This window comes from Plecotus auritus, assembly GCF_963455305.1.
Source record: "Plecotus auritus genome assembly, chromosome: 2".
In the NCBI taxonomy this organism is placed as follows: domain Eukaryota; kingdom Metazoa; phylum Chordata; class Mammalia; order Chiroptera; family Vespertilionidae; genus Plecotus; species Plecotus auritus.
Genome location: NC_137771.1, coordinates 30331298 through 30357157, shown reverse-complemented (window position 1 = coordinate 30357157; position 25860 = coordinate 30331298). Strand labels below are relative to the sequence as shown.

Here is a 25860-nt window from a genome sequence, read left to right as displayed (position 1 = left end):
GTAGGAAATAGCACATCTTTATGTCCACTGATCATGAGAGAGCTTAGTGAAGTGATTGGGTGAGTATGTAATGATACTGTTAAGTAACATTTTAAAGGCAAATGTTACAGAATTTGTATTTCTGCTTGAGAAGCCACCTCTTCAAACCTGTTATATAGGGAAGGTTGTTCACTTATTCTCAGAGGTGCTGCTGCCATTGTTCTGTCTTTGTAACTCCACTTTGGGGAAATTCAAGCCTATAGGGCACACCTTTAAATGTCCTCAGTGTTGGCAGAACTGCCTTTTGAGGAAACTTTTTTTTTTTTTAGCAGTCAAAGGTCACCTAGAGCTGAAATAGAGGAATAGCAACTCTAGAATCCACCTACTTCTCTCCATGCACATTGTTGCTGCAAGCCTTTTTCATCTGGAATATTGGCACAGCTGCAGATGACCTCTCTGCTGCCAGTGCCTCATTCTCCAATCCACTTTCTACACTATCTCATTCGTTTAACAAATTTATTAAGATACTCTGTCTCAGGTATTATGCTAGATGCTAAAGTAATTCATAGTCTGGCTGGGAAGATTTAATTAGTATTAAATCTTTGTTTAAGAAGTGTTAGGATAGGAGGGTCTCTTAACCTAGTGACATTTGAGACAAGTCCTAAAGGATGAACAGTTAAGCATGCAAAGGAAAAGAAGAGAGAAAGGCAGTGTTACAAGTAGAGGGAAATAAGTGATAAACCCAAAGGAAGCAATGGCTAAATGATCACTTGGAAGGTTGGACAAGGAATGTGAAAGAGTGGGAGGCAAGTTTAGAGAAGTCATAGGCGGTCCTATAGACCATATTAAGGAATTTTGATAGGTTTTTAAGACAGTGTCATAATCAAATAGATGTTTTCTAAAGAACACTCTGGGTGTTGTGGTGGGGAATATTAGAGTAAGAAAGAGTGGCCAGGAGGCCACAGCAATGCTCTATGCCAGTGGGCAGGCCATCTCACTCTTTTTCCTTTTTTAAATATATTTTTATTGATTTCAAAGAGGAAGGGAGAGGGTCACTCCCTATTTTTCAATGGCTCGAGATAAGAGTGGTTTTTAAATGTTTAGTTGATAAAATCTAAAGAATATTTTGCGTTGTAAAAATTATACGAAATTCAAATTATAATGTCCATAAATAAAGTTTTTCTTTAATCACAGATTTGTTTACTGATTGGCTATGGCTACTTTCAGGCTCTAAGTTGAGTAGCTGAGAGAGGATTGTCTGGCCTGCAAAGCTTAAAATATTTATTATCCGGCCCTTGCAGAAAAAGTTTGCCTGCTTTTGCTCTAAGCAATAGATGATGGCCTACAGTAGAGTAGTAGCAGTAGAAATTAAGAGATCAAAGATTCTTAGGACTGATTCAGAGAGGCTTTTAGAAAGTGGAATTGATAGGCCTACCTGTTTTCCCTACTTCCAGTTCTGCCCTACAACCCATTCTCCACTCAGCAGCCATTAAAAAAAAATATATATGTCACTCCCTACTTACAACTCTAAATTACCCTTGTCACTATTGCTCTTAGGATAAATTTCCAATAAAATATCCCTAATTTGACCCTGCCTACCTCTATAACCCAATGTCTTCTAGTTTTATTGGACTTTACTTGCATTTTCTCAGACCCATCTTGCCTGTGGGCCTTACCTAAAACCTCCATGTGCCTGGAATCAGCATTCCACATTCTCCACTTCACTCCCAAAATGTTTTGTGCTTTTGCAGCACTGGAGTGTTGGGTGTTTAAATTTCTACCTCATCCCTAGACTGAATTTAAGAAGGCAGAAACTGGCGAACTAGTCCATCCCCAGAAGATCATAGACGCTTAATAAGGAATGAAGGTGGAGGATTTCAGCTACAGCATGTGACAGCCTCAATTATAAATCAATTGTGAAACGTAGATAGTAACCCCTATTTCACGTGGCTGGTGTAAGGATAAAATGCAAGAAAAATTCCTAGTTTGCTCAATAAACGTGAAGTTAAATCTGATTTGTGGCCAGCACAAAAAGACGGGAATACTTAACAAGACAGTCCTTATGTGCCTTTTGGTAAGATGGATGGGAAAGCCAGGTACTCCTGAATATACCTCCGCCCTAAATATACCGAGTAGGGACCTCATGAGAGCCCGCGTGGTCCCTCCAAGGTGATTGCTCCGCCAAAAACTGACACTCTTTGAATGCATATATTTAAGTCTGTTTCACAAACCCTCGGCTGTGCCGCGAGTACACGGCCATTGTAGAAGACGGCTCTATTCGCAGTAATGGTCTGAGGTCACAAGGACCGTATTCCGAGCAGGGAGGGTGGGAGGCCTTCACTCTACCTGGGGCTAAGGTATCAACGAGCACCCTTCCAAGCCCTTCGATGACCGGGTAATTCCGGCTCAGGCGTTTGCCCGGGCCTTTCTTAAGGCCAGGACACCACCGTGGACGTGTAGCCCGCACGCCCGCCCATGCTGCAGCCTCGTGAAAATCAAGTTCTCTCTGCCCGTCCTCTCGGGTACTCTATGGTTCTCGTGGTGACTCTAATTCTAGTTCCGGTCTCTATGGCGGCGGCGGAGGCAGGAACGGTTGTAGGTCGGCAGAATTAGCCGCCTAAGAGCCAATGAACGTGGAGGAGTAATGAAGTATTAGCCAATACAAGTCAGGAATTGGGGTCAGGTGGCCATATTGACAGCACTCCTGACCAGTGAACGATGCTTAGGGCGGGTCGATCGTAGGGCATATCCCGCCCGTCCCGCCATTCTCGCTAGTTCGATCGGTAGCGGGAGCGGAGAGCGGACCCCAGAGAGCCCTGAGCAGCCCCACCGCCGCCGCCGGCCTAGTTACCATCACACCCCGGGAGGAGCCGCAGCTGCCACAGCCGGCCCCAGTCACCATCACCGCAACCATGAGCAGCGAGGCCGAAACCCAGCAGCCGCCCGCCGCCCCCCCCGCCGCCCCCACCCTCAGCGCTGCCGACACCAAGCCCGGCACCACGGGCAGCGGCGCAGGGAGCGGCGGCCCGGGCGGCCTCACATCGGCGGCGCCTGCCGGCGGGGACAAGAAGGTCATCGGTGAGAGCCGGAAGGGAACAGGGGTGGGGCCGTAGGAGAGCCTGGCGGCGGAACCGTTACCCGAAGCGGGGCGAGCCGGCGGGCGCGCGACCGGCGGGGACCAACTCGGTGACGCGCGGCCGCCCCTCCCCCAGGCCTGCGCCCTCGCGGACACAGGCCCGCCCGGTCCGCGTGCCCGGCAGGCGCGCGCGCGCACCGCCTCCTGCGCCCCTGGACCCCGCGCCCGTGCGCCCCTCCCCCCAGGCGGCCGCGCGCCACCGACCGCGTGTGCGACGGGGTCCCTCCCTCCCCGTGGGCCGCGTGCGCTGGGGCCCGCATGCCGTTGTTCCGTCCCCCACCCGTTCCCTTCCGCGTGTACCCTGAGGGCGCGGCGCGCCGCCTACGCAGGCCGAAGTGGGCTGGGCGGCTTCCCCTTTCCTCACGTGCTCTGCGCCCCGCAGCCCCCGCCCGCTGCCTCCGTGCGCACCCTGCCGGGGCCCGCGCCCCTCTCTGTGGCGTCCTCGAGCTCACCCACGTGGACCGCGGAGGCGCCGAGGGCCTCGGATCGCGGCTCCGGAGCAGGCTCTAAAGATAAAGAGAAAGGCTGTCAGGTGGCCTCGGGCCGCCACCGTGAAGCGCCCGAGGGACCGGATGCTGAAGCGTGGCGGTTTTTTAAAAAAAGGGTTTCTGGTAATCGTGGTTTTTTTCCTCCTCCAGCAACGAAGGTTTTGGGAACAGTAAAATGGTTCAATGTAAGAAACGGATATGGTTTCATCAACAGGTGAGCTGACCATCCTACCTCTTGCACTGTGCTCCAGGCTGCAGGCTTTGCGAATTTGGGGTGGTTTAAGCATGCGTACGTAGGTTGCTGCCTCTGGTGTGTTAGTGGGATTTCTGTTTTCCTTTATGACTGAAGGGATTAGTGGATCTAGAGATTCTTTGTTTTGCAACAAATATTAATCTGAAGTTAACTTAAAGGCAAGTGGAATGAGTGATCCATCTCCTGACAGGGCAAACTGATGAAACTAAGATCTATGTAATTCTGTTAGACTCCGGCCCACCACATTTTTATGCTTATTGTTTTATACGTTACTGAAATTGGTATTTGAAACTGTGACCCATTGATTAGTATATAGGTTATTACAACTGGTTAACCTTTGGAGGTAACATGATTTAACAATGCAATTATGTGAGGTCTGGTCAAATTGACTAAGGTTATAGTGCCTTTGTTTAACGTTTCAACATACACTGTTTGCATGCCTTCGATGAATTTTATTTTAGGACTGCTTTGACAACAAGAGCTGTTTTCATTTGCTCATAGAGTAAGTAACATCTGGAATAAAATGGCCCTTGCCTTCCTCAATAATTATTTCTTCTACTCCTTTGTCCCTAAATCATATCTATTAGATGAATTTTTATTAAAGCTTTGCTTGTAGCTTTAATAATCAGAGAGGCCTTAGTCCAACAGCTTTCTTTGTATTTGAAGGCAAGGGTACAGACTACATCTTTAGGAATAATGCTTAGGATTGGTTGTAGCAACAGTGGTGGTAAGGTGCAGTCTGCTCAGTGCTCTTTCACGGTCTCCCTTGTGAGCGAGGCATCATTTTCAAGATGGCTGCCAAGGCTAGTAGTGCAGTTACATGGGTGTAGTGCACCCTGTGTACTAGTAGTAGGCTCAGCATCTTACATAGTAGTCTCAGTAGTGACACCATACAGTCGTCTCAGCATTTTCTTAAATCCTTACTTTAGAAGGCATTAAACAACTAGAGGTTTAAAAGAACACAAGAAGTAATACCGAATGCTTGTGAAATGGACAACACTGCAGAAAACCAAATGGGCAAGATCAAGTTTAAAGACAGACATAATGGGCTGATGAAAAACCATTCATTACTCAACCATAAAAGTATTGTTGGGGAGAGCAAAAGAAATTGTAAGTATTGATGGTCTGCTTTCCACGTTTGCAGTTGTGGGGAAATACTTTGTTCCAAAATATTTAGGAATTTTCCGTCTGTTCTTGCACTGTCTGCCTTCCTGTGACAGGCCAAGGCTACATTTTTTCATCAGTTTTTTGATAATGGGTTACCAGTGAGGAAGGAAGGGAATACTTCGGTGCTTATAATTGAACACTTTTTAGTTGATTGATCTCTTAACTTATTAGCATTTCAGTTAGTATTTCCATCTTAACCTTTAACAGTGATTTTTGAATTTGTGTGCTTACTTTGGAAGAGTACATATTCCTGCGCTCTTCCTGCCCAGCCTTGGATTCTCTGGGTCTAGGGTATATTTTTAATAAGAATTCCAGGGGATTATAGCTTGTGAGTAATACCTTGAAAAACATTGCTTTTTAACCTTGACCCAATATAATCAAAGGATATCACTGGTGTGCACAGTCGAAGGGACTGTAGTTTGCAGCCCTTTCCCTGTAGATTGTAGTTTGTGTGTGCTTGTAAAATTGTAGCATATGCTTTCTGTTTTGCTGTATTTTGTTAAATGGATATAGGTTATAACCTTTTTGAAGTGAATAATTGATATTCAAGATGAAAGAGAAGTTCTTTACATTTCTAAATTTTTATTTGATGAGTTGCCATTGCTTTAATATTTCTGTTCTGACTTGCAATCAACACAATTGGTCATCCTCCAGGGCAAGTTAAATGTAAATTGGTTTTTGATGATCCTTTGTTTGGAATGTCCAAACCTCAACTATTCTGTCAAATTAACTGGCTCAAATGTGCTTTATATTTCTAAATTAGTTGTTTCAATGATTCTGAGACTTTTGAATAAGACACTCTACAATCTGACTGCGGCTAAATCCAGGAGAGGTTTGCCTTAAGGGAAAATGTATGTCTTAAAGAACTAAAGTTCTTGAGGCTAACAGTTGGTTAAGTATGTAGAGCCACCTGGAGACATGGGGTTGGGGAGGGTCACTGCCTTTTCATCTAGTTTTTCTGAGAAACTCATTTTGTTTGTGTACTGAGTCTGCAAAAGATAATTAGATAATGTCACCAATAGGGTCTTGTTTATCCTCCCCCCTTATTTTTAATTTTTAAATTTTACTATGAAAAACTTGACTCAAAACTGTTAAAAGGCGACATTAGAAGGATACCACATGGGCCAATGGTTTCAGGATTTGAATCTCTGCTTTTTAAAATTAGAAACCTGGTTTTGTCTTTTGCTTCTAGCTGTTGTGGATTGATCCATGTTTACCAAACTCATAAAAGGTTGGCATGAATCAGTAAAAATTTATTTTCAATGGGACATGTATCTTTTATAATGACCAGAATAGGAATACTTTTCTGTTCTCCGGGGTAATTTTTTATTGATTTCAGAGTGAGAGAGATAGAAACATCAAGGATGAGAATCATTGACCAACTGCTTCCTGCACCCTCCCCGCTGGGGATCAAGCCCACAACCTGGGAATGTGCCCTGACCTTGCTTAGAACCATGACCTCCTGGTTCATGGATCAATGTTCCGGGCTGGACAGTACAGTGTCTTAAAAAGAAATGTGATTAATTTGTCATTTAAAATTCAGGAGATAGCACTGAAAATACCAAGAATTTTACCTTTAGGGCCTATAGTCCCAGGCAAATAAAAAGTTCTTCTGGCTATGAATATTATTATCACATTTAAATGAGGCATACTGTTACATTGAAATTCAACCAGTCCAGTAGAAGACGCCGATTTCCCTTCCTGCATGGCTTTTGTGTATGCATTTGAATGTATTACCCATGAGCTAAGAAACAGCACTTAGCTATCCCTCTTTACAAAAAATACTGTACTTAGTTGTAGCTGTCAAGTGTGTTCTCTCTTTGCAGGAGTGGGGGAATGTGTCCCTTTTTGGTGATTTCGTGTGTATAAAGGTGACTTCCTTCACACAATAAGTACAAGTAATGTTTATCAAATACTTACTTAAATGCCTTAAATGAACCAATCGATGTAATCCTCAAGCCTTTGAGATACAAGTATCCTTCTAAGGCACAGAGAGTAAATTTGTCCCAGGATGAGACTAGGTAGCAATTGGCAGAGCTGGGATTTTAACTGGATTTTTCTGACTCTGGAGTTTGGGAGTGAGTGTTCACTGACTGCTGTTCTATCTCTAGTCATCAATTTGGTGGTTGTCCACATAGTTACAGATAATTTCTTTGGGTGGCTATTCTTAGCTATTTAGTCTTTCAATAAGCTAAATGATGTCTAGCATGTCACTAGAGCTGTTGTGTGCTGACTACTAGTCCTCAGATTTGAAAAGCTCTACTTTTCACTGCCTGTTTCATGTAATTAAGAATTGCTATAACAGTACCAGTTTAGCCTACAGATTGGCTTTACAAATTAAAGGACTTGCTTAATAGTTACTATTGGGAGGCAATTAAGGAATTAAAGGAGAGAACATCGGGCCTTAATTTCACTTCTGAATCTTGTTTTGTTGATTTTGTATGGCTGAGCTAGGAATGGGCTTTACCTTTTTAAAGGGTTTTTAAAAACATGCAACAGCATCTGTGACCCCACAAAGGCTTAAATACTATATGGTTCTTAAAAGGAATAGATTTGGGGACAGGGGAGGCATAATAATATATTTAAGTAGTTCCCAAGTTATGTCTTAAAACATGACTTAGAACTGGGCTCTTACGGCAGTGACTTGTATATACAGCACTTTAGGATTGATTTAGATGCTGGTTTATGTTAGCCACTGATCTGAATGAAGTCCAGAAATCTTCCAGTGTTCACCAAGTCGCTGATACGTAAAATCTAGAATAGACAAGTAATGTATTCACTTTCTGCTTTCCTAGTAGGGTCTGTAATTGCTGGGTCTCCTACCCTTCAAATCTCAGCCCTTGAAAGCATATACAATCTAGCTCGCCTAAGGCAGGCAGAATGGTAAAAGATAATGTGGGGAATAGGAGTGTGTCTCTGCTAGGTGTTTGGAGTGCTTTAATAGAGAACAAATAAAACAATAAATGGGATTTGTGATCTTACAGTCACCTGTAGGAATTGGAAATTGGTATTTGAATAGTTTGGATTTGGGAGCATGTACAGGGTATCTCCAAAAAAATACATACACACTTTTAACAGTTGATAGCTCAATTTGATGTTTCTTTTCAGATTTAACTCATTGGAATTAATAATGGTATTCAAAATGTGCTTCCATTTTGGGGGGATACCCTGTAGATGATAAATCCTGGAGTTTGTGTAACCAAAGGGCTATAAATTAATTTATGCAGTTGGACAAATTAGGCTGTTAAAATTGGCTTGGTGTGGTAATCTGCAATAAGAGCATTTCATTACGGCTAGATAAGCTTCTATGGTAGGTCTTGTTTAAACCAATCCTGTGGTTTGTAAAAAAAAAAAAAATGTTTCCTAAAATGTTTAGGATATCTTAAAATTATTTTAAATCTAGGTAGATTTAATAGTATAGAAATTTAGTGCTGGCTACATGTTTTTACCTTTGTTGTGCTACATTAGGAACTATTGAGACTTCTGTTTTTTGGGGGGTTTTTTAATCCCAGCACGATTTCTTCCTTTTCGTTTGCTTATTTTTTAAAATACATTTTTATTTCAGAGAGGAAGGGAGAGGGAGTGATGTTATAAATATCAGTGATGAGCGAGAATCATTGATCAGCTGCCTCTTGCACGCCCCACGCTGGGGATGGAGCCGGAAACCCGGGCTTATGCCCTGGCATAAGAATCAAAACGTGACCTCCTGGTTCATAGGTCGATCTCAACCACTGAGCTGCGCTCTTCCTTTTTCTTCAGCATTCTCTCCTACTTAAAACAGTGTCTTCTTTTTTCCTTTTCCTTTTCCTTCAGCCTCTTGCTATCTGTGAGGTTCCTTTTTTTTTTTTCCTTGAAGTCATACTGTGTTCTCATTTACTGAATGAAAATACTATACTATTTCTAGATAGGTTGAAAACAACCTGCCAACAATGTTTTTGTTTTTTGTGTCTTTTAGTTTTTTTGTTTTTCAGTAAAATTTTTCAGTAGTAGCCGAAACCGGTTTGGCTCAGTGGATAGAGCGTCGGCTTGCGGACTGAAGGGTCCCGGGTTCGATTCCGGTCAAGGGCATGTACCTTGGTTGCGGGCACATCCCCATTGGGAGGTGTGCAGGAGGCAGCTGATCGATGTTTCTCTCTCATCGATGTTTCTAGCTCTCTATCCCTCTCCCTTCCTCTCTGTAAAAAATCAATAAAATATATCAAAAAAAATTTTTTTTCAGTAGTAAATAATGTCTTTATTAATAAAATAAGCGGAGTACATTTGCTCTGCAGGAGAATGGGATGACTGATGTGTGATTTGTAGAATGACACTGTTGGAATAGTAGCAATAAGTACAAAATACAGTAGTAATAAGTATAAAATACATATCCGGTTGTAAAGACTTAGTATGAAAAGAGAAATGTAACATCAATTTTTTAATGTTGATTATATGTTGTTGAAATGATAAGATTAATTTGCCTGCTTTTATTATAGCTACTAGAAAACAAACTTAGATGCAGTATTTGGCTTGTGTTTTACTTCTGGTGGACAGCAGTTCTAGAACCCAGAATGCAAGTTAAGATGATTTCAATTGGCAGCAGTATGGAGGAGCTTAGGTTTGATTATATAGTGTGGCCTTGGTTAGGTTTTTTAAAAGTGATAATTATCTAACATTAAATAGGTGTAAAGTCCCCACTTTATAAATAAAGCAACTTGCCCAAGATCATGTAGTTAGGGATAGAATAGCCACCATTCCAACCTTGGTTTTTAGTGGTCCTAGTAAGGAGCTCTCAACCACTGTCCTCTATATTCTGCCTGCCCTCTCTCGTGCCTCATCTGATTAGTATGGCTTAGTGTAACATATAATATGTAGAAAACCGTAATTGGTAATTCAACTGCTACATTGGATTGAATGGTAAGTGTTGGGGGTGGGGTGTAGCAGAGCCGTGGAATAACTTTGCATACTGCAGATGAGGATGTATTAGGGATGCTTGTTGTCGTCATTCTCACTGAAAATTGGGAGACACCAATATACAGTAATCTACCTCTAAAGCTAAAATACCAAGATTACTGAACTGGTCCTTTATTGAGTTCTCAACATAGTAAAGACCAGACTTGTGGACTCAAAATTTTACTGTGAGCAGATGCTTCATTTTCCTGATTTGTAGAATGGGGAGTTAATAATAGCACCTACCTCGGGATTGAATGATACAGATAAAGCACTTGGCAAAGTATCTGGAACTTAAACCCGTAGTAATGTAAGCTGTTATGTATCTATCTGGTTTAGTTTTCCCATTTTGCAGGTGAAAAAGATCCAGTGAGGAGGAGGCAGCTTTTCAAGGTTACACGGCTATTAATAGTAGAATGAGGGCTAAAAGTCTTCCCTGTTAGCAGTGCAGAATTTCTGGGTAGTCATTTAACAAGTTGCAGCTAGATTGATTTACTGCATCTAAACCATAGTATTCTATCTTGGCTAAAAACTGAATTTGTTGCTGTCAAATTTCCTTCTAAAATCAAATACACTTTGGTTATGATGAAATAGTTCCCTCTCCCCACCCCACCCAGGTCTATGGGGAATATAGTCCAAGTTCCTGGAGATAAGATTTGATCACACCACTCAGAAAGTCACGTGATTTTAAAATTAGGGATTGTTTCTTTCTGGACTTTTCCATTTAATACTTTCAAACTGGATGAAGAGCTCTACTATAATTCCTACTTAGTAGGCTAACATAATAAATGAGTACTGTGTTTCTTGACATGACATCATTTGTCAATCTGTATTGGTTTCAAGGCCTCCTACCCCCCCCCCCCCCCCACACACACACACCAAAATCCTGAGGATACTCAAGTCCTATAGCTTACTATAATTGAGCTCAAAGGTTGCAAAAAATCAAGACTGGTTGAAACAACTTTTAACCTGGGTATGGATGAGGATGGCATCAAGGAACTCTTAGATTATGATTCCTTAGAAATTCACTAATGAGTTGTTGAAGCTAGAGAGTCGGGAGAAAAGAAAAACTGATACACACACACACACACACACACCACCCCCCCCCCCCAAGAAAATTCACAGTGAAGGATTTAGCAGGAGCTTTTGCAGACCTCAACAAGCTTGTTTAAAAGTTTTAAAATATGGACCCCCCCCCCCAACATCAGAAGATTTTCATTAATAGAGTAATGTTCATGGTGCATTATCTGCACACAACAATTCTATGATGAAAAAAAGAAACCACAGACAAGTTTCTAAAGAGTGACACACTAGAGCCTCAATTGAGCAGGTACTTCAGAAGGCATTCCTTGAAGAAGGCATTGTTATACGAGATGACAGCTCCATGCTGTGATTTCCCCTGAAGGACCTCCCAGTGGGACAAGATGTGGAGGTGGAAGACCCTAATGTTGATCCTGACCCTGTGTTGGGTCTAAGCTAAACTTACCGTATAAGTATATGAAGAAAAGATATTTTTGTGCATCTATACAATTTTTGTGTTTTAAGCTAAGTGTTATAAAAGTCTTAAGTAATGGAAAGTAATGCCCTAGGCCAGTGTTCGGCAAACTCATTAGTCAACAGAGCCAAAAATCAACAGTACAACGATTGAAATTTCTTTTGAGAGCCAAATTTTTTAAACTTCTTTTAACGCCACTTCTTCAAAATAGACTCGCCCAGGCTGTGGTATTTTGTGGAAGAGTCACTTCGCCGACCACGGCCCTAGGCCTTCACATTCATTCACCACTTAATTTCATTGACTCACCCAGAGCAACTTCCAGTCCTACAGGCTCCATTCATGGTCAGTGCCATATACCGGCATACCATTTTTATCTTTTATACTGTATTTTTATGGTGTCTTTTCTGTTTAGATACACAAACACCATTGTGTTTACAGTTGCCTACAGTAACATCTTGTACAGGTTTGTGGTCTAGGTTTGTATAAAGGCACTCTGGTTGCATGACAAAATCACCAAATGTTGCATTTATCAGAATTATTCCTGTTAAGCAAAGCATGAGGTATAAGTAAATGCTATACATAGCATACATCTGTGACTCTTCTTTCCCCAAACCTCCTTTCCGCATGCACCCTGGTTGGCTGAATCCAGGGGTGTGGAAGCTGCAGGTGTAGGGGTCCAACTGTTTTCTAGGAGATGATGATCTTGTACTTTTTTTGGTTGGGTCCAGAGAACTTTATTGCTAGTGCATGACAAGGTAGGGCTCTCTAAGTTCCTTTCCTTCTTCAAGGGGTCTGGGATGGAAACTGGTGGTCAGGAGATTCTCTGTTGGATCGATTTGGGGCAAGGACTCCCCAGTAGCCGAGGGCCTCTTACTCTTTGGAGGCCAGATGGACCATAAGGTTCAACACCCTTTTGCTGTAGCCCAGTTCATTGTCATACCAGGAAATGAGCTTGACAAAGTAATGAGTGCCAGCCCCAGCATCAAAGGTGGAAGAATTGGTGTCGCTGTTAAGTTGCAGGAGGTGGCCTGCTTCTTAGTATAGCACAGGATGAAGGGGCCTTCTGATGCCTACTTCACCATCTTGATGTCTTTGTATTTGGTAGCTTTCTTCAGGTGGCAGGTCAGATTCACATCAACACATTGGGGATAGGGGCACAGAAGGCCTTTCCAGTGAGCTTCCCATTCAGCTCAGGGATGATCTGGGTGGCTGTGACCGTGTGGACTGAGGGAGTTGTAATACTTGTATGGTTCACACGCACCCCAAACATGGGGGCATTTGCAGAAGGGACAGCAATGATGACCTTGGCTCCAGCCTTCTCCATGGTGGTGAAGACACCAGTGAACTTCACAACATATTCAGCACCAGCATCACCCCATTTGATGTTGGCAGGATCTCATCTCATTCCTGGAAGATGGAGATGGACTTTGCATTGATGACAAGTTTGTGTTCTTAGCCTGTGCCTTTGAAGTTGCTATAGGTAGAATCATCCTGAACATGTAGAACAGTTGAGGTTAATGAAGGGGTCATTGATGGCAACAATATCTCCTTTGCCAGAGTTAAAAGCAGCCCTGGTGACCACATGCCCAGTACAGCCAAATTCATATGCCCCGACCTTAACCATCATGTCTCAAGGTTGCAGCTGTCTGTTGAACAGGAGGAACAGAGAGCCTCCTTGTACTGTTTTTAAGAAGATTGTCCTAACTAGATAAGTAGTTTTGGTAAATTTTCTAATATTCCTTCTATAACCCTGAAATAAAATTCATAGATAAACTAATTTTTTGTTGTTAATCCTCACCTGAGGATATTTTTCCATTGATTTTTAGAGAGAGGGAAAGACAGAAACATCGATGTGAGAGTTTGGTTGCCTCCTGTACACGCCTGGACCAGGGCCTGGCCCAGGGAGGAGCCTGCAACCTAGGTACGTGCCCTTGACCGGAATCGAACCCGGACCCTTCAGTCCGTAGGCTGATGCTCTGTCAACTGAGCCAAACCAGCTAGGGCAGATAAACTACTTTTATTTCTTTTTATTACAGTGTATAATGTTTTGATATAAATAACTATTTACAACTTCTTTAGAAGACATGATGAACAGTCAGTGCTACTACAAATATGGATTGATAAAAAGAGCACTGGCCCTAACCGGTTTGGCTCAGTGGATAGAGCATGTACCTTGGTTGTGGGCACATCCCCAGTAGGGGGTGTGCAGGAGGCAGCTGATGTTTCTCTCTCATCGATGTTTCTAACACACTCTCCCTCTCTGTAAAAAATCAGTAAAATATATTTTTTTAAAGCACTGTGTTGGTTTCCCAGATACACTAGCAGCATTATTATTTTAAAAAATCCCTCTCCATGGAAGTTGCATATTTAGTAAATTTTAATGCATATTAGAACAGGAAAAAAAATGCTAGATTCAGAAATCAAATACATTATACATTTGCTTACAAGAAAGTTGAGTAGGATATTACATAATTTTTACCTAGTCATCCAGCAAGCCTGACACCCTTCAACCCATAATGCAAATAGTGCCCCCTGTCTCTGGGACAACTTGAAATGTCTTTTGGTGGCCAATACTGCCCTCATTGAGAATCACTTTTGTAGACTTTCCCCACGTTTCCTAATTTTTCTCTACTAATTTTCTAAATTTCTACCAATTTTTTTTTGTCCCCTTACAGCAGGGGTGGAGAATCTTTTTTCTGCCAAGGGCCATTTGGATGTTAATAACATCATTCACGGGCCATACAAAATTATCAACTTAAAGGTTAGCCTGCTATATTCGGTCAAACATTTAACTCACCCGTAATGCCTTGGAAGAGCCAGACCAAATGGCCTGACAAGGCCGGACATTCCAGCCCCTCCCATCATGTTGGTCTTGAAAACTAATTAGTGATGGTTATGGAAATGTTTGTAGATGGGCATTAAAGTTGTCCTGTTAAATATCCTCATGTTAATGATATTCCAGGTCATATGGATTCTTAGGTGTGTGCTTTGCTCCATGGATTAGCCAGGAGCCCCATAGTCAATAAGCCAGTCAATCTAGTTCATTGTAACCTTTGTTCCTTTGACATTAAACAATAGAACTACTGTTGAGCCCTCTCACTCTGGTTTACTAACAGAATGAAGAGGGTGGGAGAACACAACAGTCTAGGAATGTTTCACCTCAGGTGGTGGTTCTTGCTCATGATATCACTACCTTAACCCCAACCTAAAAATGCACATAATTCTCCACTTCTCACTTCTAACATCCATTTATCCACAAAGTTTTCCCCATTTTACTGCAAGACATAACAAATACAGTTAACATACAGACCCTTAGCCCATTCCTCTTCTAGATTTCTGAAGTAGCTTTTAACTGGACACCTCAAATTTTCCATATTAGCACTAGACTTTAATCTATATATATAAAATCCTAAGTGACCATTACGACTGGACGATCGGCTGGTAGCTATGCCATGCATGCATTGACCACCAGGGGGCAGATGCTCAATGCAAGAGGTGCCCCTGGTGGTCAGTGCACTTCCACAGCCAACCTCCCGCTGTCCCTCTCCCCAGCCAGCGAGTCCCAGTCGGGCTGATCAGGACTGGGCGAGATGGCCAGCCAGGCCGAGGGACCCCACCCGTGCACGAATTCATGCACCCAGCCTCTAGTATATAATAATTGTATCATGTCACATTCCTCTACCTAAAAGCTTTTACTGGCTTCTCTACCTGTATGACTATTTTCAGCTCCTATTCTTAACCTCTCCCACACAGCTATATCGCTTATGCTCCAGCCAGTTTGAACTCGGTTTGCATTGAATTAAGTCCTGAAGCAAATATAGTGGAAACTACTTATCAGTTGCTTGACTAGACTAATGATTGATGTAAAATGGTGCCTAATAGGTGAGAAGGGGTTGTGTGTGCTAGTGGAAAGTTTTATTCGTCTTTACCTGCTTAGTTCTCCAGTGTAATGCTTACCACATCGATGATGTGGATATTGGTGTCTGTGTTTGTACTTAATTGTGGTGGGTGGTTTTTTAAAAAGTCAGTACTTTATTTAAGTCATGACAGTATTGAGCAGAGTTCCCATATACCCCATGCCCACACATGCACAAAGTACTACACCAGAACCAAAGTTGGTGCGTTCACATGGACACATTATCATCACCTATACTTCCACAGTTGACATTAGGATTCCCTCCCAGTGTTGTACATCCTATGGAGTATTTAGTGGTCATTTTTATGACCTCAAAGAGAGTTAGGAATAGGAAATGGTGAAGAGGAAATGATTGAGAATTAAGTGAGAAAAAAGGAAGCTAGTAATGGAAGGAACCATGCACTAGAGGTAAGAATGGGGTATGCTGGAACATTGGTAATGTTTAGTAGGATAAGGAGTGACAGTAGATGTTTCCAGTCCAGGGATGGGCAAACTTTTTGACTCGAGGGCCACAATGGGTTCTTAAACTGGACCGGAGGGCCGGAACAAAAGCATGGATGGAGTGTTTGTGTGAACTAATATAAATTCAAAGTAAAGGAGCGGAGGGGAGAGCAAGAGAACCGGATAGAACAGCCGGATCCGGGCCGTAGTTTGCCCACGGCTGTTCTAGTCACTGCTACCCTCCTAATTAATGGCTTAGTAGGTCACCCTTTGGTTTCTTAGACTGTTTTATCCTTCCTACAGGTGGTGAGGTTAACAACAGTTGGCAACTGCTTAGTCTTTAAAGCAGAAATCACAGTGGCTTGCTAGTTTTGTTTTTATTGTTTTGTTTCATTTTTAAATTTTCTAATGGCTGGTTGGCAGCCCAAAATCTCTAATAGTAGGAAAAATAGGGGGAAATGCATAAAAGGCATCATGAAATGTAATCCATTTTTAACTTATTCAACTTGGTTCTCTTTCTTGCAGGAATGACACCAAGGAAGATGTATTTGTACACCAGGTGGGTGCTTGTGTGGATATTTATGCTTCTGACTCAAGGCTTTTGAGAAGAAAGGGGAGGGTGTCTTCTCAACTAATTCATTTAATTCCCACAGCAAGAGTGATAGGATGCTTAAATGAGTACATTGAGACATATTGGCAGTTTACTTAATTAAGATAGGTGTTTCAAATTATTTTTAAATCTTAATTTTAGATAAGCAAAAAAAAAGTCCATTAATCTAAACTTAAAGATGTTTTTAAATGCTATTAGGTTTAACTATGGTAAGAACAGATTACAGTAATCATGGGAGAGGTAGGACAGAGCTGCAAGACAACGTGAAATGAATGCCAGAAAACTAGCAGAGTAACATTGGTTCTTCTGCTTATTCTAAAGCACTTTGAATGGGTAAGATATGTTCTTACCTTTGGAGAAATTCGGCTGGCTTGGGATTTTTTGAAATCCTCGCTAGTTTAAGGCTAAATGAAGAGGCAGTATGGCAAAGTTGGTAAGCACTCAAATAATTTTTAGGTTGACTTTAGCGTTTTGAGATGAAAGAACTAACAGGGTAGGTTCTACATGCTGAACTTTCTCGGGTACCATTTAAGGAAAATATTTTGGCGATACTTGAGCATTAAGCACTTGATTGTTTAGCCACTACCCAGTGAATACTAATATCTCAATATCCCATTCATTATATCAAATACTCCATTGGATTTGAATATCCTCATGGGTGTTCTGCCTGTTCAAAGGAATATGCAGACTTAGGAACAAAAAACAGCAAGACTTGTTAGAAACACTAACGGGGTTGGGGAGGGGTTGAAGATGCTGACTGAAAGAGTTTGGGGGTTTTAATTATCCATGCTTCTGCTATCCCCTATGACTGCAAGTAATTTAGAGTTGGTTAAATATGAAAGGTTTGAAAACTATGTGACAGTTTAGATGACAGATGAGATCAAGTTTTTGGCTGAATGAGTGTCACCCACTTGTACTGACCCACAAATGTCACCAAATAAGCTCTCCTTTTTATTTTGGAAGTGGCTTCCACATTGACTTGTTTCTTGGGACTTTGGCTGCTCAGGTCTTAGTGATGTACTATCAAGGAGACTGCAGTTCTGGGCAACTTAGCTTAATTGGCTTCAGATTGTTGGTTGTCCTGCCTCCTTTGGAATGGAAACGCATGAGTGATCCTGTAATGGTATCGCTGTGATGTAGTTGAATTAACATGGGATTTGGGGTCCCAAGACCTGGATTTAGAAAAGTCTACACTCTGCCACTTATTATCTGTGTGACCTTGGACAAGTCACCTAACCTTTTAAAGCCTGTTTTATCTGTAAAAAAAAAAAATAAAAGGAATTATAATACCTCATATCATTTGTCATAATGAGAGTGAATAGGTAATGTGTGAAAGAAATACTTTATAGAAGTATTACTCACAAATGTGAGGTGCTATTCTTCCCCCTTTTACTTTGTCATAGCAGTTTAGAGAAAAAATAAATGTGAGATTTATTGTATTGTGGCGAGTTAATAACCAGCTGTCCCATGCAGATAGATAATACAAAAAGTGGCATAGTTAATAACATTTGAAGTACATTCCATTTGAAATATTATCACAGGTTGGAAGGGATTTTGGTTGATATTTGTAATTGAGTTTGATATGGTAACACAGGGACAAAGTTGGTTTGGTCAACTTTGAAGCATGCAAAACTAAACTTGCCTGTCATCTAAACTGGCCCTGTGTGGGCTAGCTTCTTCTATTAAGTGCAGTCTTTGGGGGATAGATTGATATCCTCATTTTGTTCAAAGTAACAATGCTTTTGCTAAAAGCATTTAAATATATATGTATATATATTGTTTCTTGAGTATTAAAACTACATGTTTTAGTTTGGAAAATAGTGGTAAAATGCTGGGACATTGTAAGACTGGAGTATTTTGGTTGAGGTTGGGGGTAGTATTGGTCCCTGTTTTTGTAAATTTATTGGTGGTTTGGTCTTATTTAAAGCTAATTTAAAGCTAAAATAATATTGACTCTGGTACATTTTAAATGAAAAAGCACATTATTCTCCCCTGTTAATCTATTTTTGGAATGTGATATTACTAGACTGCCATAAAGAAGAATAACCCCAGGAAGTACCTTCGCAGTGTAGGAGATGGAGAGACTGTGGAGTTTGATGTTGTTGAAGGAGAAAAGGTGAGGATGCTTTTTGTGTAAAGGTTTGACTTCAGTGTGGAAATACTTTGGAGATCTCATCCGTTAGGATGGTGGCTCTAATGTGGATGGATGGGTCAGGTGACCACATGAACACAGGTGCATCAAGCCTAATGTATGTGCTGGCTGCAGTTAGAGGGCAATCTCATCAGAACAGTGAGGAACTAAAACTTAATCATTTCTATGCACCCCTGGCCACAGACCCTTTTTTTTTTTAAATTTGTTTTATGTAAATTTTATTTAGTGTACTTATTTCTGTTGTCACTGTCAATATATTATGGCTTTTTGTAGGGTGCGGAGGCAGCAAATGTTACAGGCCCTGGTGGAGTTCCAGTACAAGGCAGTAAATATGCAGCAGACCGTAACCATTATAGACGCTATCCACGTCGCAGGGGTCCTCCACGCAATTACCAGCAGAATTACCAGAATAGTGAGAGTGGGGAAAAGAATGAGGGATCAGAGAGTGCTCCCGAAGGCCAGGGCCAACAGCGCCGGCCCTATCGCAGGCGACGGTTCCCACCTTACTACATGCGGAGACCCTATGGGCGTCGACCACAGTATTCCAACCCTCCTGTACAGGGAGAAGTGATGGAGGTAAGTTATGCCAAAAAGTAAAAGGGTCAGCCCTCTAACCAAAGGGTCATGGGTTTGATTTCTGGTCAAGGGCATATACCTAGGTTGCATGTTCGATCCCTAGCCTGATGGGCTGCATGCTGGAGGCAACCAATCCATGTCTCTCTCACATTGAGACTGTTGTTCGCTCACTCGCCCTCCTTCCCTCCCTTCCACTCTAAAAATCAATGGGAAAATATCCTCGGGTGAGGATTAACTTAAAAAAGATAAAAGGATCAACACTTGTGTTAACTTGATAGGACTGCATTATGAGCATTTTCTTGGTATCTTCTCTATATAATCATAATGAGAAGCACTTTTAATTCCTAATAAGAACCAAAAGGATGGTTTTATTTATTTTTAATCCCTGTATTCAAACTTTGGATTTGTCTTAGGTTTTTACTCCATTACTGATCCAGTTGGCTTGATTTACGTTGTCTTTTCAGGGTGCTGACAACCAGGGTGCAGGAGAACAAGGCAGACCAGTGAGACAGAATATGTATCGGGGCTATAGACCACGATTCCGCAGGTATGGTTTGTATTTAAAATTTTCCCCGAGTATATTTTAGGAATCTGCAGCATCATGCTTCTGCAATCTTTTGAATCATTTTTCTGTTAACACTTCACATTTGCTTTTGTCAGATGCCTAAAGGTAAACCTGAAGTCAAGTTATCTTTGAGAATGTGTTCCTTACATCCTTTTTGCTGGCTCTGGTTAAAAACAATTTGCATAGATAGGGTCTGCTTATTCAGGGTTGTGTTGTGTGTGTTTTTGCATTATTATATCTTTAGGACCTTTGAGGGAGGGAGAAGGGTAAAGGTGAGCATTACCTTTCAAGCATGAGCAGTATCTGAAGGTAGCCTACTTTTCCATTAATCATTTCTCAGTTTAGGTATATACTTTTGTTAGTCACCCCTAAATGGCAAAATGTAATCAGAGTCTCCAGATGTGATTTCTAAACTAACAGTCTACTCAAGAATCAAACCAATACATTAATAATTACTCCTCCTAACTGATGATCATTTACATACCAGCCTTAACTGTAGATGCCAAAATAAGTTTTAAGAAACAAGTTTCTTAATATAAAAGTACCCAAAATACAATATAGAAGTCTTCAAAATATATTGTGACTCTACAGAAAGGGAGGTTTCTGACTAGGAGTTTGTGTATTTTACCAAAGATGGAAGACTCAATAAAACTTTAGGAATTAGGGAATCCAGTTGCGATTATACCACCTATAAATGTGCAGTGAGAGTTTTGTAATAGCCAGTGTCTATATATAATGTATGTTTTCTTTTATTAATCATTGTCCTGTCTTGAGTTTTTCATTAATGAAAATGGACCTGGCGTTATAGCTGTTCATTAAAATTTGAGATTTCTAATTCTCATGCCACTGGAAGATTTTATTAGCCTCATCCTACATGTTGGAGGTAGATGGGGAGGACTGTTTTTTGTTTGTTTGGGTGTGTTTTTGTTTGTTTTTTAATACTGATTTCAGAGAGAAAGGGATAGAGAGATAGAAACATCAATGAGAGAGAATCATTGATCGGCTGCCTCCTGCATGCCCCCCACTGGGGTGGAGCTTGCAACTTGGGCATGTGCCCTTGACAAATCGAATCAGGGACCCTTTAGTCCACAGACCCACGCTCTGTCTACTGAGCCAAACAAGCTAGGGCGAGGATTGTTTTGATACTGATTGTTGGGTTTTGTTGATCTTAAACTACAGTTCAAAGTATTTTAAACCTAGACATAGATAACCTTGTTGAAATGCTATATTACAAATATCACAATGTCATTTTTTATTTATGCAGTGATAAATGTTTTTAAAGTTGGTCTAAAAGAGGCTCTCAGCAATCTATCCGTTACATTCATGGATACCAACAACAGAATCCTTCCCCCCCCCCCCCCTCTCCCCCCCTCAGAAACCTTGCTTTACCTTTTTTGTAACACAATAGAGCTGCCTGGTTTCATTGATGTCCTTAAAAATAGAACATGGCCCAGCTGGTGTGAATCAGTAGTTGAGCATCAACCTATAGACCAGGAGGTCACAGTTCAATTCCCAGTCAGGGCATAAGCCCGGACTTTGGCCTCAGTCTCCAGTGTGGAGCGTGCAGGAAGCCAGCTGATCAATGATTCTCTCTCATCATTGATGTTTCTATCTCTCCCTCTCCCTTCCCTTCTGAAATCAATAAAAAATATATGTATTTTTAAATAGAACATGAATTTTTTGTTGAGTGCTTAAGTTGTTTTTGTTTTGGGTATTATTTATTTGTTTTTAGAGAGAGGAAGGGGGAAAAAATTCAGTCAGCTCCCTCACACATCCCCTTCTGGGGATTGAACTCACTACCTTTCAGTGTATGGGACAACTGAGCCACACTGGCTAGGATAAGTGCTTTGGTTTTACTGTTTGCCTTTTGGTTTAAGTTGACTTAGTCTCCTTTGAATGGATAGACTAGTTGGGAGTGCTAGATAATTGCTATGGTGACACATAATTGCCTTAAAGTTTATAATGAGTCTATTAATGAATGCAGCGCTTCCCAAACTGTTTAACCAGGATTTTTTTTCCCCCAAATGATTGGCATATGACATACATAGGGCGAAATCCTGATGGGTGTATGTTCAAGAGCAAATTGAAAGAAATCTGAGATGAGTATAGCAGGAGTTTTGCTGAAAAGAAGACAAATGACGTGGCAATGAGGAAAATACATTATAAAGGATTTTTGCTTATGAGAAATCAGAGCATATTTGTAGACTGAAAAATGCAGTAGAAGAAGACAGTTATTTAAAGTGGGGCCACCAGCATGGTTGTGTTTTTTGAGCCATTTTGAACAACAGGTTCAGACTGGGCAGAGTTTGATTTGTCCAACATTTGTTTATCCAAATGAAGATACTACGGTTGGGATTGGTTATAATGATTAATGGTGGGCTTTGTATTGGATAAAGAAAAGAAAAAGATTCAGGAAGAGTTGGGAACATGGGTGATCAGATTATGTATAGGTTAGGTCCTAGTGGAAATAAAGCATGGGAGAACAAGAGGGGTTAAAATAGGAGGGAATGATTGGAGATTGGAAGGCTTGAAGTTAAGACGCAAATAGAAAATGATGGGTGGTAAAGGGTGAAAGCCCAGGCTTTTGGGGCCTGTCATAACTACAGCAGGGAAGGATAGTAAATGGAGTGTGCCTAACATGACATTTGAAGCCTTGGGGTTTTAGAAAGAAATGGGGAGAATGGATTTAGAAGTCACGGTGGTGGGATGGGACAGCCACCATTGAAAGGTTACAAGGGAGAAAGCCACAGCAATTTTGCTAAAGACCATGAGTTCTTAGGGAAAAGTGTGGGGCTCTAGCCAGTTTTGCTCAGTGGATAGAGCATCAGTCTGCGGACCAAAGGGTCCCAGGTTCTAGTCCAGTCAAGGGCACATACCTCGGTTGCAGGCTCCTCCCTGGCCCAGGGCACATGCAGGAGGCAACCAATTGATGTGTTTCTCTCACATCAGTATTTCCCTCTCTCTTCCACTCTAAAAATCAATGGAAGGATTAAAAAATTAGGTAAGGATTAAAATAAAGTGTGGGGAAAGGGTTTCAGAAGGCTCAGTGGTTAGAAGAAGTAGTTTGGGAGATTGGGGGATTTACAGGTGAAAAATGGAATGTAGCGATCTAAATAGGAAATTGAGAGTCCATGATTATCAGAACATATAAAAAGACATGATTCTAAACTTGGTGTTCCTTAGATTTTAGGGGGTGCTGTGAGTATCAATGTTAAGTATTGAGGAGGGGCCAAGAAAACATCGCTGTTGTCAATGTTTATGATCACCAGCAAAATAAACCATAGTGTCTTGTTTTGAATTGTGTCTTGTCCTGATATTGTTTGTGGTGCTGATATCTTTAATTTTAGGCCATTGAAGATAATTGCTGCAGTGTAACTGTTGAACTTCGTGTTTTTTTTTTTTAAGTGTGTTGCTCAGTTTTTTTTAACATATTCACCAAGTTATGCAGCCATTACCAGTATCCTAATTCCAGGCATTTTTCATCACCTTCCAATAAAGCATTCAATTCCCCTCTACCCTAACCCCTGGCTCACACTAATCTACTTTCTGTCTCTGGATTTGTCTATTTTGGACATTTTATATAAATGGAATTATATAATGTGGCTTTTTTTTTTTTTTTTTTAACCTGGCTTTCACTTACCCTATTTTTAAGGTTCATACATGTCATAGCATTCCTTTTTATGGCCAAATTACATTCTATTCTATAGATATCACATTTTGTTCATTGATCAGTTGATAGACACTTTGGTTTAACTTAATTTTTCCACATCCTCACCAACCCTGATTATTTTTCTATCTTTTGATTATGACTATCCTAGTGAATATGAAGTGGTATCTCATTCATTTCCCCGGGGACTATACTTTCATTTACATGAAGAGGGCATCTTTTCTTTAAATTTGATTTCCTGCCTTTTAAGCCAGTGTTCATCTATAAAGGTTAAGTAGCACTTGTTCCCAAACTTGGTTACTATAAAGCCTATTTTAAAATGTTATAAAATGACATCAAGTGTTAGTCATTTCATGGTTAATTTTTTAATAGATAATGCTATTGGTAAAAGTTTGCTTGTCCAAAATCCAGTTTTAAAGACTCATCTTCCAATTTACACTTCCAAGATCTTGTACCAAGTCATCCCTCAGTTTGGGAAATACAAATTTGCTCTTTTGTTTTTGCTAAATTGCTTGCAGACCACTTGGTAAACAGAAAGAACCAGATAATGGTGTTAACACTGGTGGGTGGTTAAAGAAATAAGGTTTCATCATTGCAAGCTTGGACAATGTTCATTCCAGGGGCCCTCCTCGCCAAAGACAGCCTAGAGAGGACGGCAATGAAGAAGATAAGGAAAATCAAGGAGATGAGACCCAAGGTCAGCAGCCACCTCAACGTCGGTACCGCCGCAACTTCAATTACCGACGCAGACGCCCAGAAAACCCTAAACCACAAGATGGCAAAGAGACAAAAGCAGCCGATCCACCAGCTGAGAATTCGTCCGCTCCCGAGGCTGAGCAGGGCGGGGCTGAGTAAAAAATGCCGGCTTACCATCTTTACCATCATCCGGGTAATTTACCCTGAATGGCCTCTAGCCTCTGAGCAGTCATGAGTTCATTTATGCAAGAGAAAAACCCATTTCAGTTTGTATCTTGAATAATCAGGGCTTTTTCAAACTTTTCTGAATGTATGCTGTGATTTCACCAGTTGAGAAAGTTTTGATAACCTTGCCCTAAGAAGTATGTTAATTACCTTGTGTTATTCTGCATTTTCAAAAAGAAATGGGGTAGCTACTAAAATTAATAACCTAGATAATGATGGCCAATATAGTCTCTTTGGAGAAAGTGGTAGCCTTGACATATTAATCAATTTCAAAAGGACAGTATTCTTTTTTACTTGATATCAGGAGGCTTGTTGGCTCTGGAATTAACTTTTTTTTTAAATATGTTTTTATTGATTTGAGAGAGGAGAGGGAGAGAGGGAGAAAGATAGAACCATCAGTGATGAGACAGAAACACTGAGATCTGCCTCCTGCACTCCCCCTTTGTGCATGGTATGATGTTCATCTCACTAAGCCACACCGGCCTAGCTGGAATTAGCATTTTTAGCCAGTGATGCTTTTTGGTTTTGTCCCTCTATGCTATTTTTTGGGTGGCAAAGGTCATCCAGAAACCGGCAAGTAACTCTGTTGTCGCAGCAGTGTCCACCCCTGTTGTGAATCACTGTCCTAGAATAAAACAGTTTGATTTATGTGGACTGCTCCAGGTCCCATCCCTACTTAGTTGATGTGACCTGGAGCATTTGGTATATTGAAATAACATTGCAGTGAATTATCAAGATAATCTCTTCTATTATTTTTTTCTTTTACAGTTTAGTCATCCAACAAGAAGAAATATGAAATTCCAGCAATAAGAAATGAACAAAAGATTGGAGCTGAAGACCTTAAGTGCTTGCTTTTTGCCCGTTGACCAGATAACTAGAACTATCTGCATTATCTATGCAGCATGGGGTTTTTATTATTTTTATCTAAAGATGTCTCTTTTTGGTAATGACAAACGTGTTTTTTAAGAAAAAAAAAAAAAAAGCCTGGTTTTTCTCAATACACCTTTAAAGGTTTTTAAATTGTTTCATATCTGGTCAAGTTGAGATTTTTAAGAACCTCATTTTTAATTTGTAATAAAAGTTTACAGCTTGATTTTTTCAAAAAAGTCAACAAACTGCAAGCACCTGTTAATAAAGGTCTGAAATAATTGTCTTTGTGTAACTGTCATGTTTTATTTTGGTTTATAGTCCTTAGTAGGACACTTAAACCTGTCTGAAAATAGATTATGCTCTGGGAAATTTTCATAAAATATATAATCTATTATTGAGTGATGAGGCCCAGCGAGCAAAATCACGCGAGACTAGAGTCTTTATTGCCATCACAGGACCCATCAGTGCACCTCCTGGTGACAGGTTGTTTGGGAGTTACGGCGTTACAATCACTGGCTTTTTATAATATAGATTAGGGGCTCAGTGCACAAATTGGTGTACCTTGAAAGGAACTGGGGGGTGAGGTTGTGGTAGGCAAAGGGCCAGGTCTTGGCCCATTCTCTGCCCTCCCCCCCACCCAGCCCCTCCTGCCACAGCCCCCAGTCCCCTGTCTGCCAGCAGCCCACTCCTGCACGCTG

General features: G+C 41.1%; 1 protein-coding gene across 2 annotated transcripts; it reads left to right on the top strand.

Annotated features, from left to right (window-relative positions):
- Positions 1 to 2705: 2705 nt before the first annotated feature.
- Positions 2706 to 25441, top strand: YBX1 (Y-box binding protein 1). Of its 2 annotated transcripts, XM_080654174.1 has the most exons (8): positions 2706 to 3057; positions 3754 to 3817; positions 16327 to 16360; positions 18438 to 18527; positions 18837 to 19139; positions 19604 to 19686; positions 23992 to 24260; positions 25061 to 25441. In XM_080654174.1, the coding sequence occupies exons 1-7, from the start codon at positions 2892 to 2894 to the stop codon at positions 24224 to 24226; spliced, it is 975 nt and encodes a 324-aa protein (XP_080510300.1). In that variant the 5' UTR covers positions 2706 to 2891; the 3' UTR covers positions 24227 to 24260; positions 25061 to 25441. The 2 variants fall into 2 exon arrangements, with proteins under 2 accessions (XP_080510300.1, XP_080510301.1); XM_080654175.1 differs by lacking the exon at positions 18438 to 18527 and having other exon boundaries at positions 2758 to 3057.
- The last annotated feature ends 419 nt before the right edge of the window (positions 25442 to 25860 follow it).

What these genes read in the sequence shown, in the direction of transcription:
- YBX1 (XM_080654174.1), top strand. Translation starts at nt 2,892, where the DNA reads ATGAGCAGCGAGGCCGAAACCCAGCAGCCGCCCGCCGCCCCCCCCGCC. An exon ending in ATGTTGTTGAAGGAGAAAAG is followed by an intron (nt 18,528 to 18,836) that starts GTGAGGATGCTT and finishes GGCTTTTTGTAG; the next exon opens with GGTGCGGAGGCAGCAAATGT. An exon ending in TACAGGGAGAAGTGATGGAG is followed by an intron (nt 19,140 to 19,603) that starts GTAAGTTATGCC and finishes TTGTCTTTTCAG; the next exon opens with GGTGCTGACAACCAGGGTGC.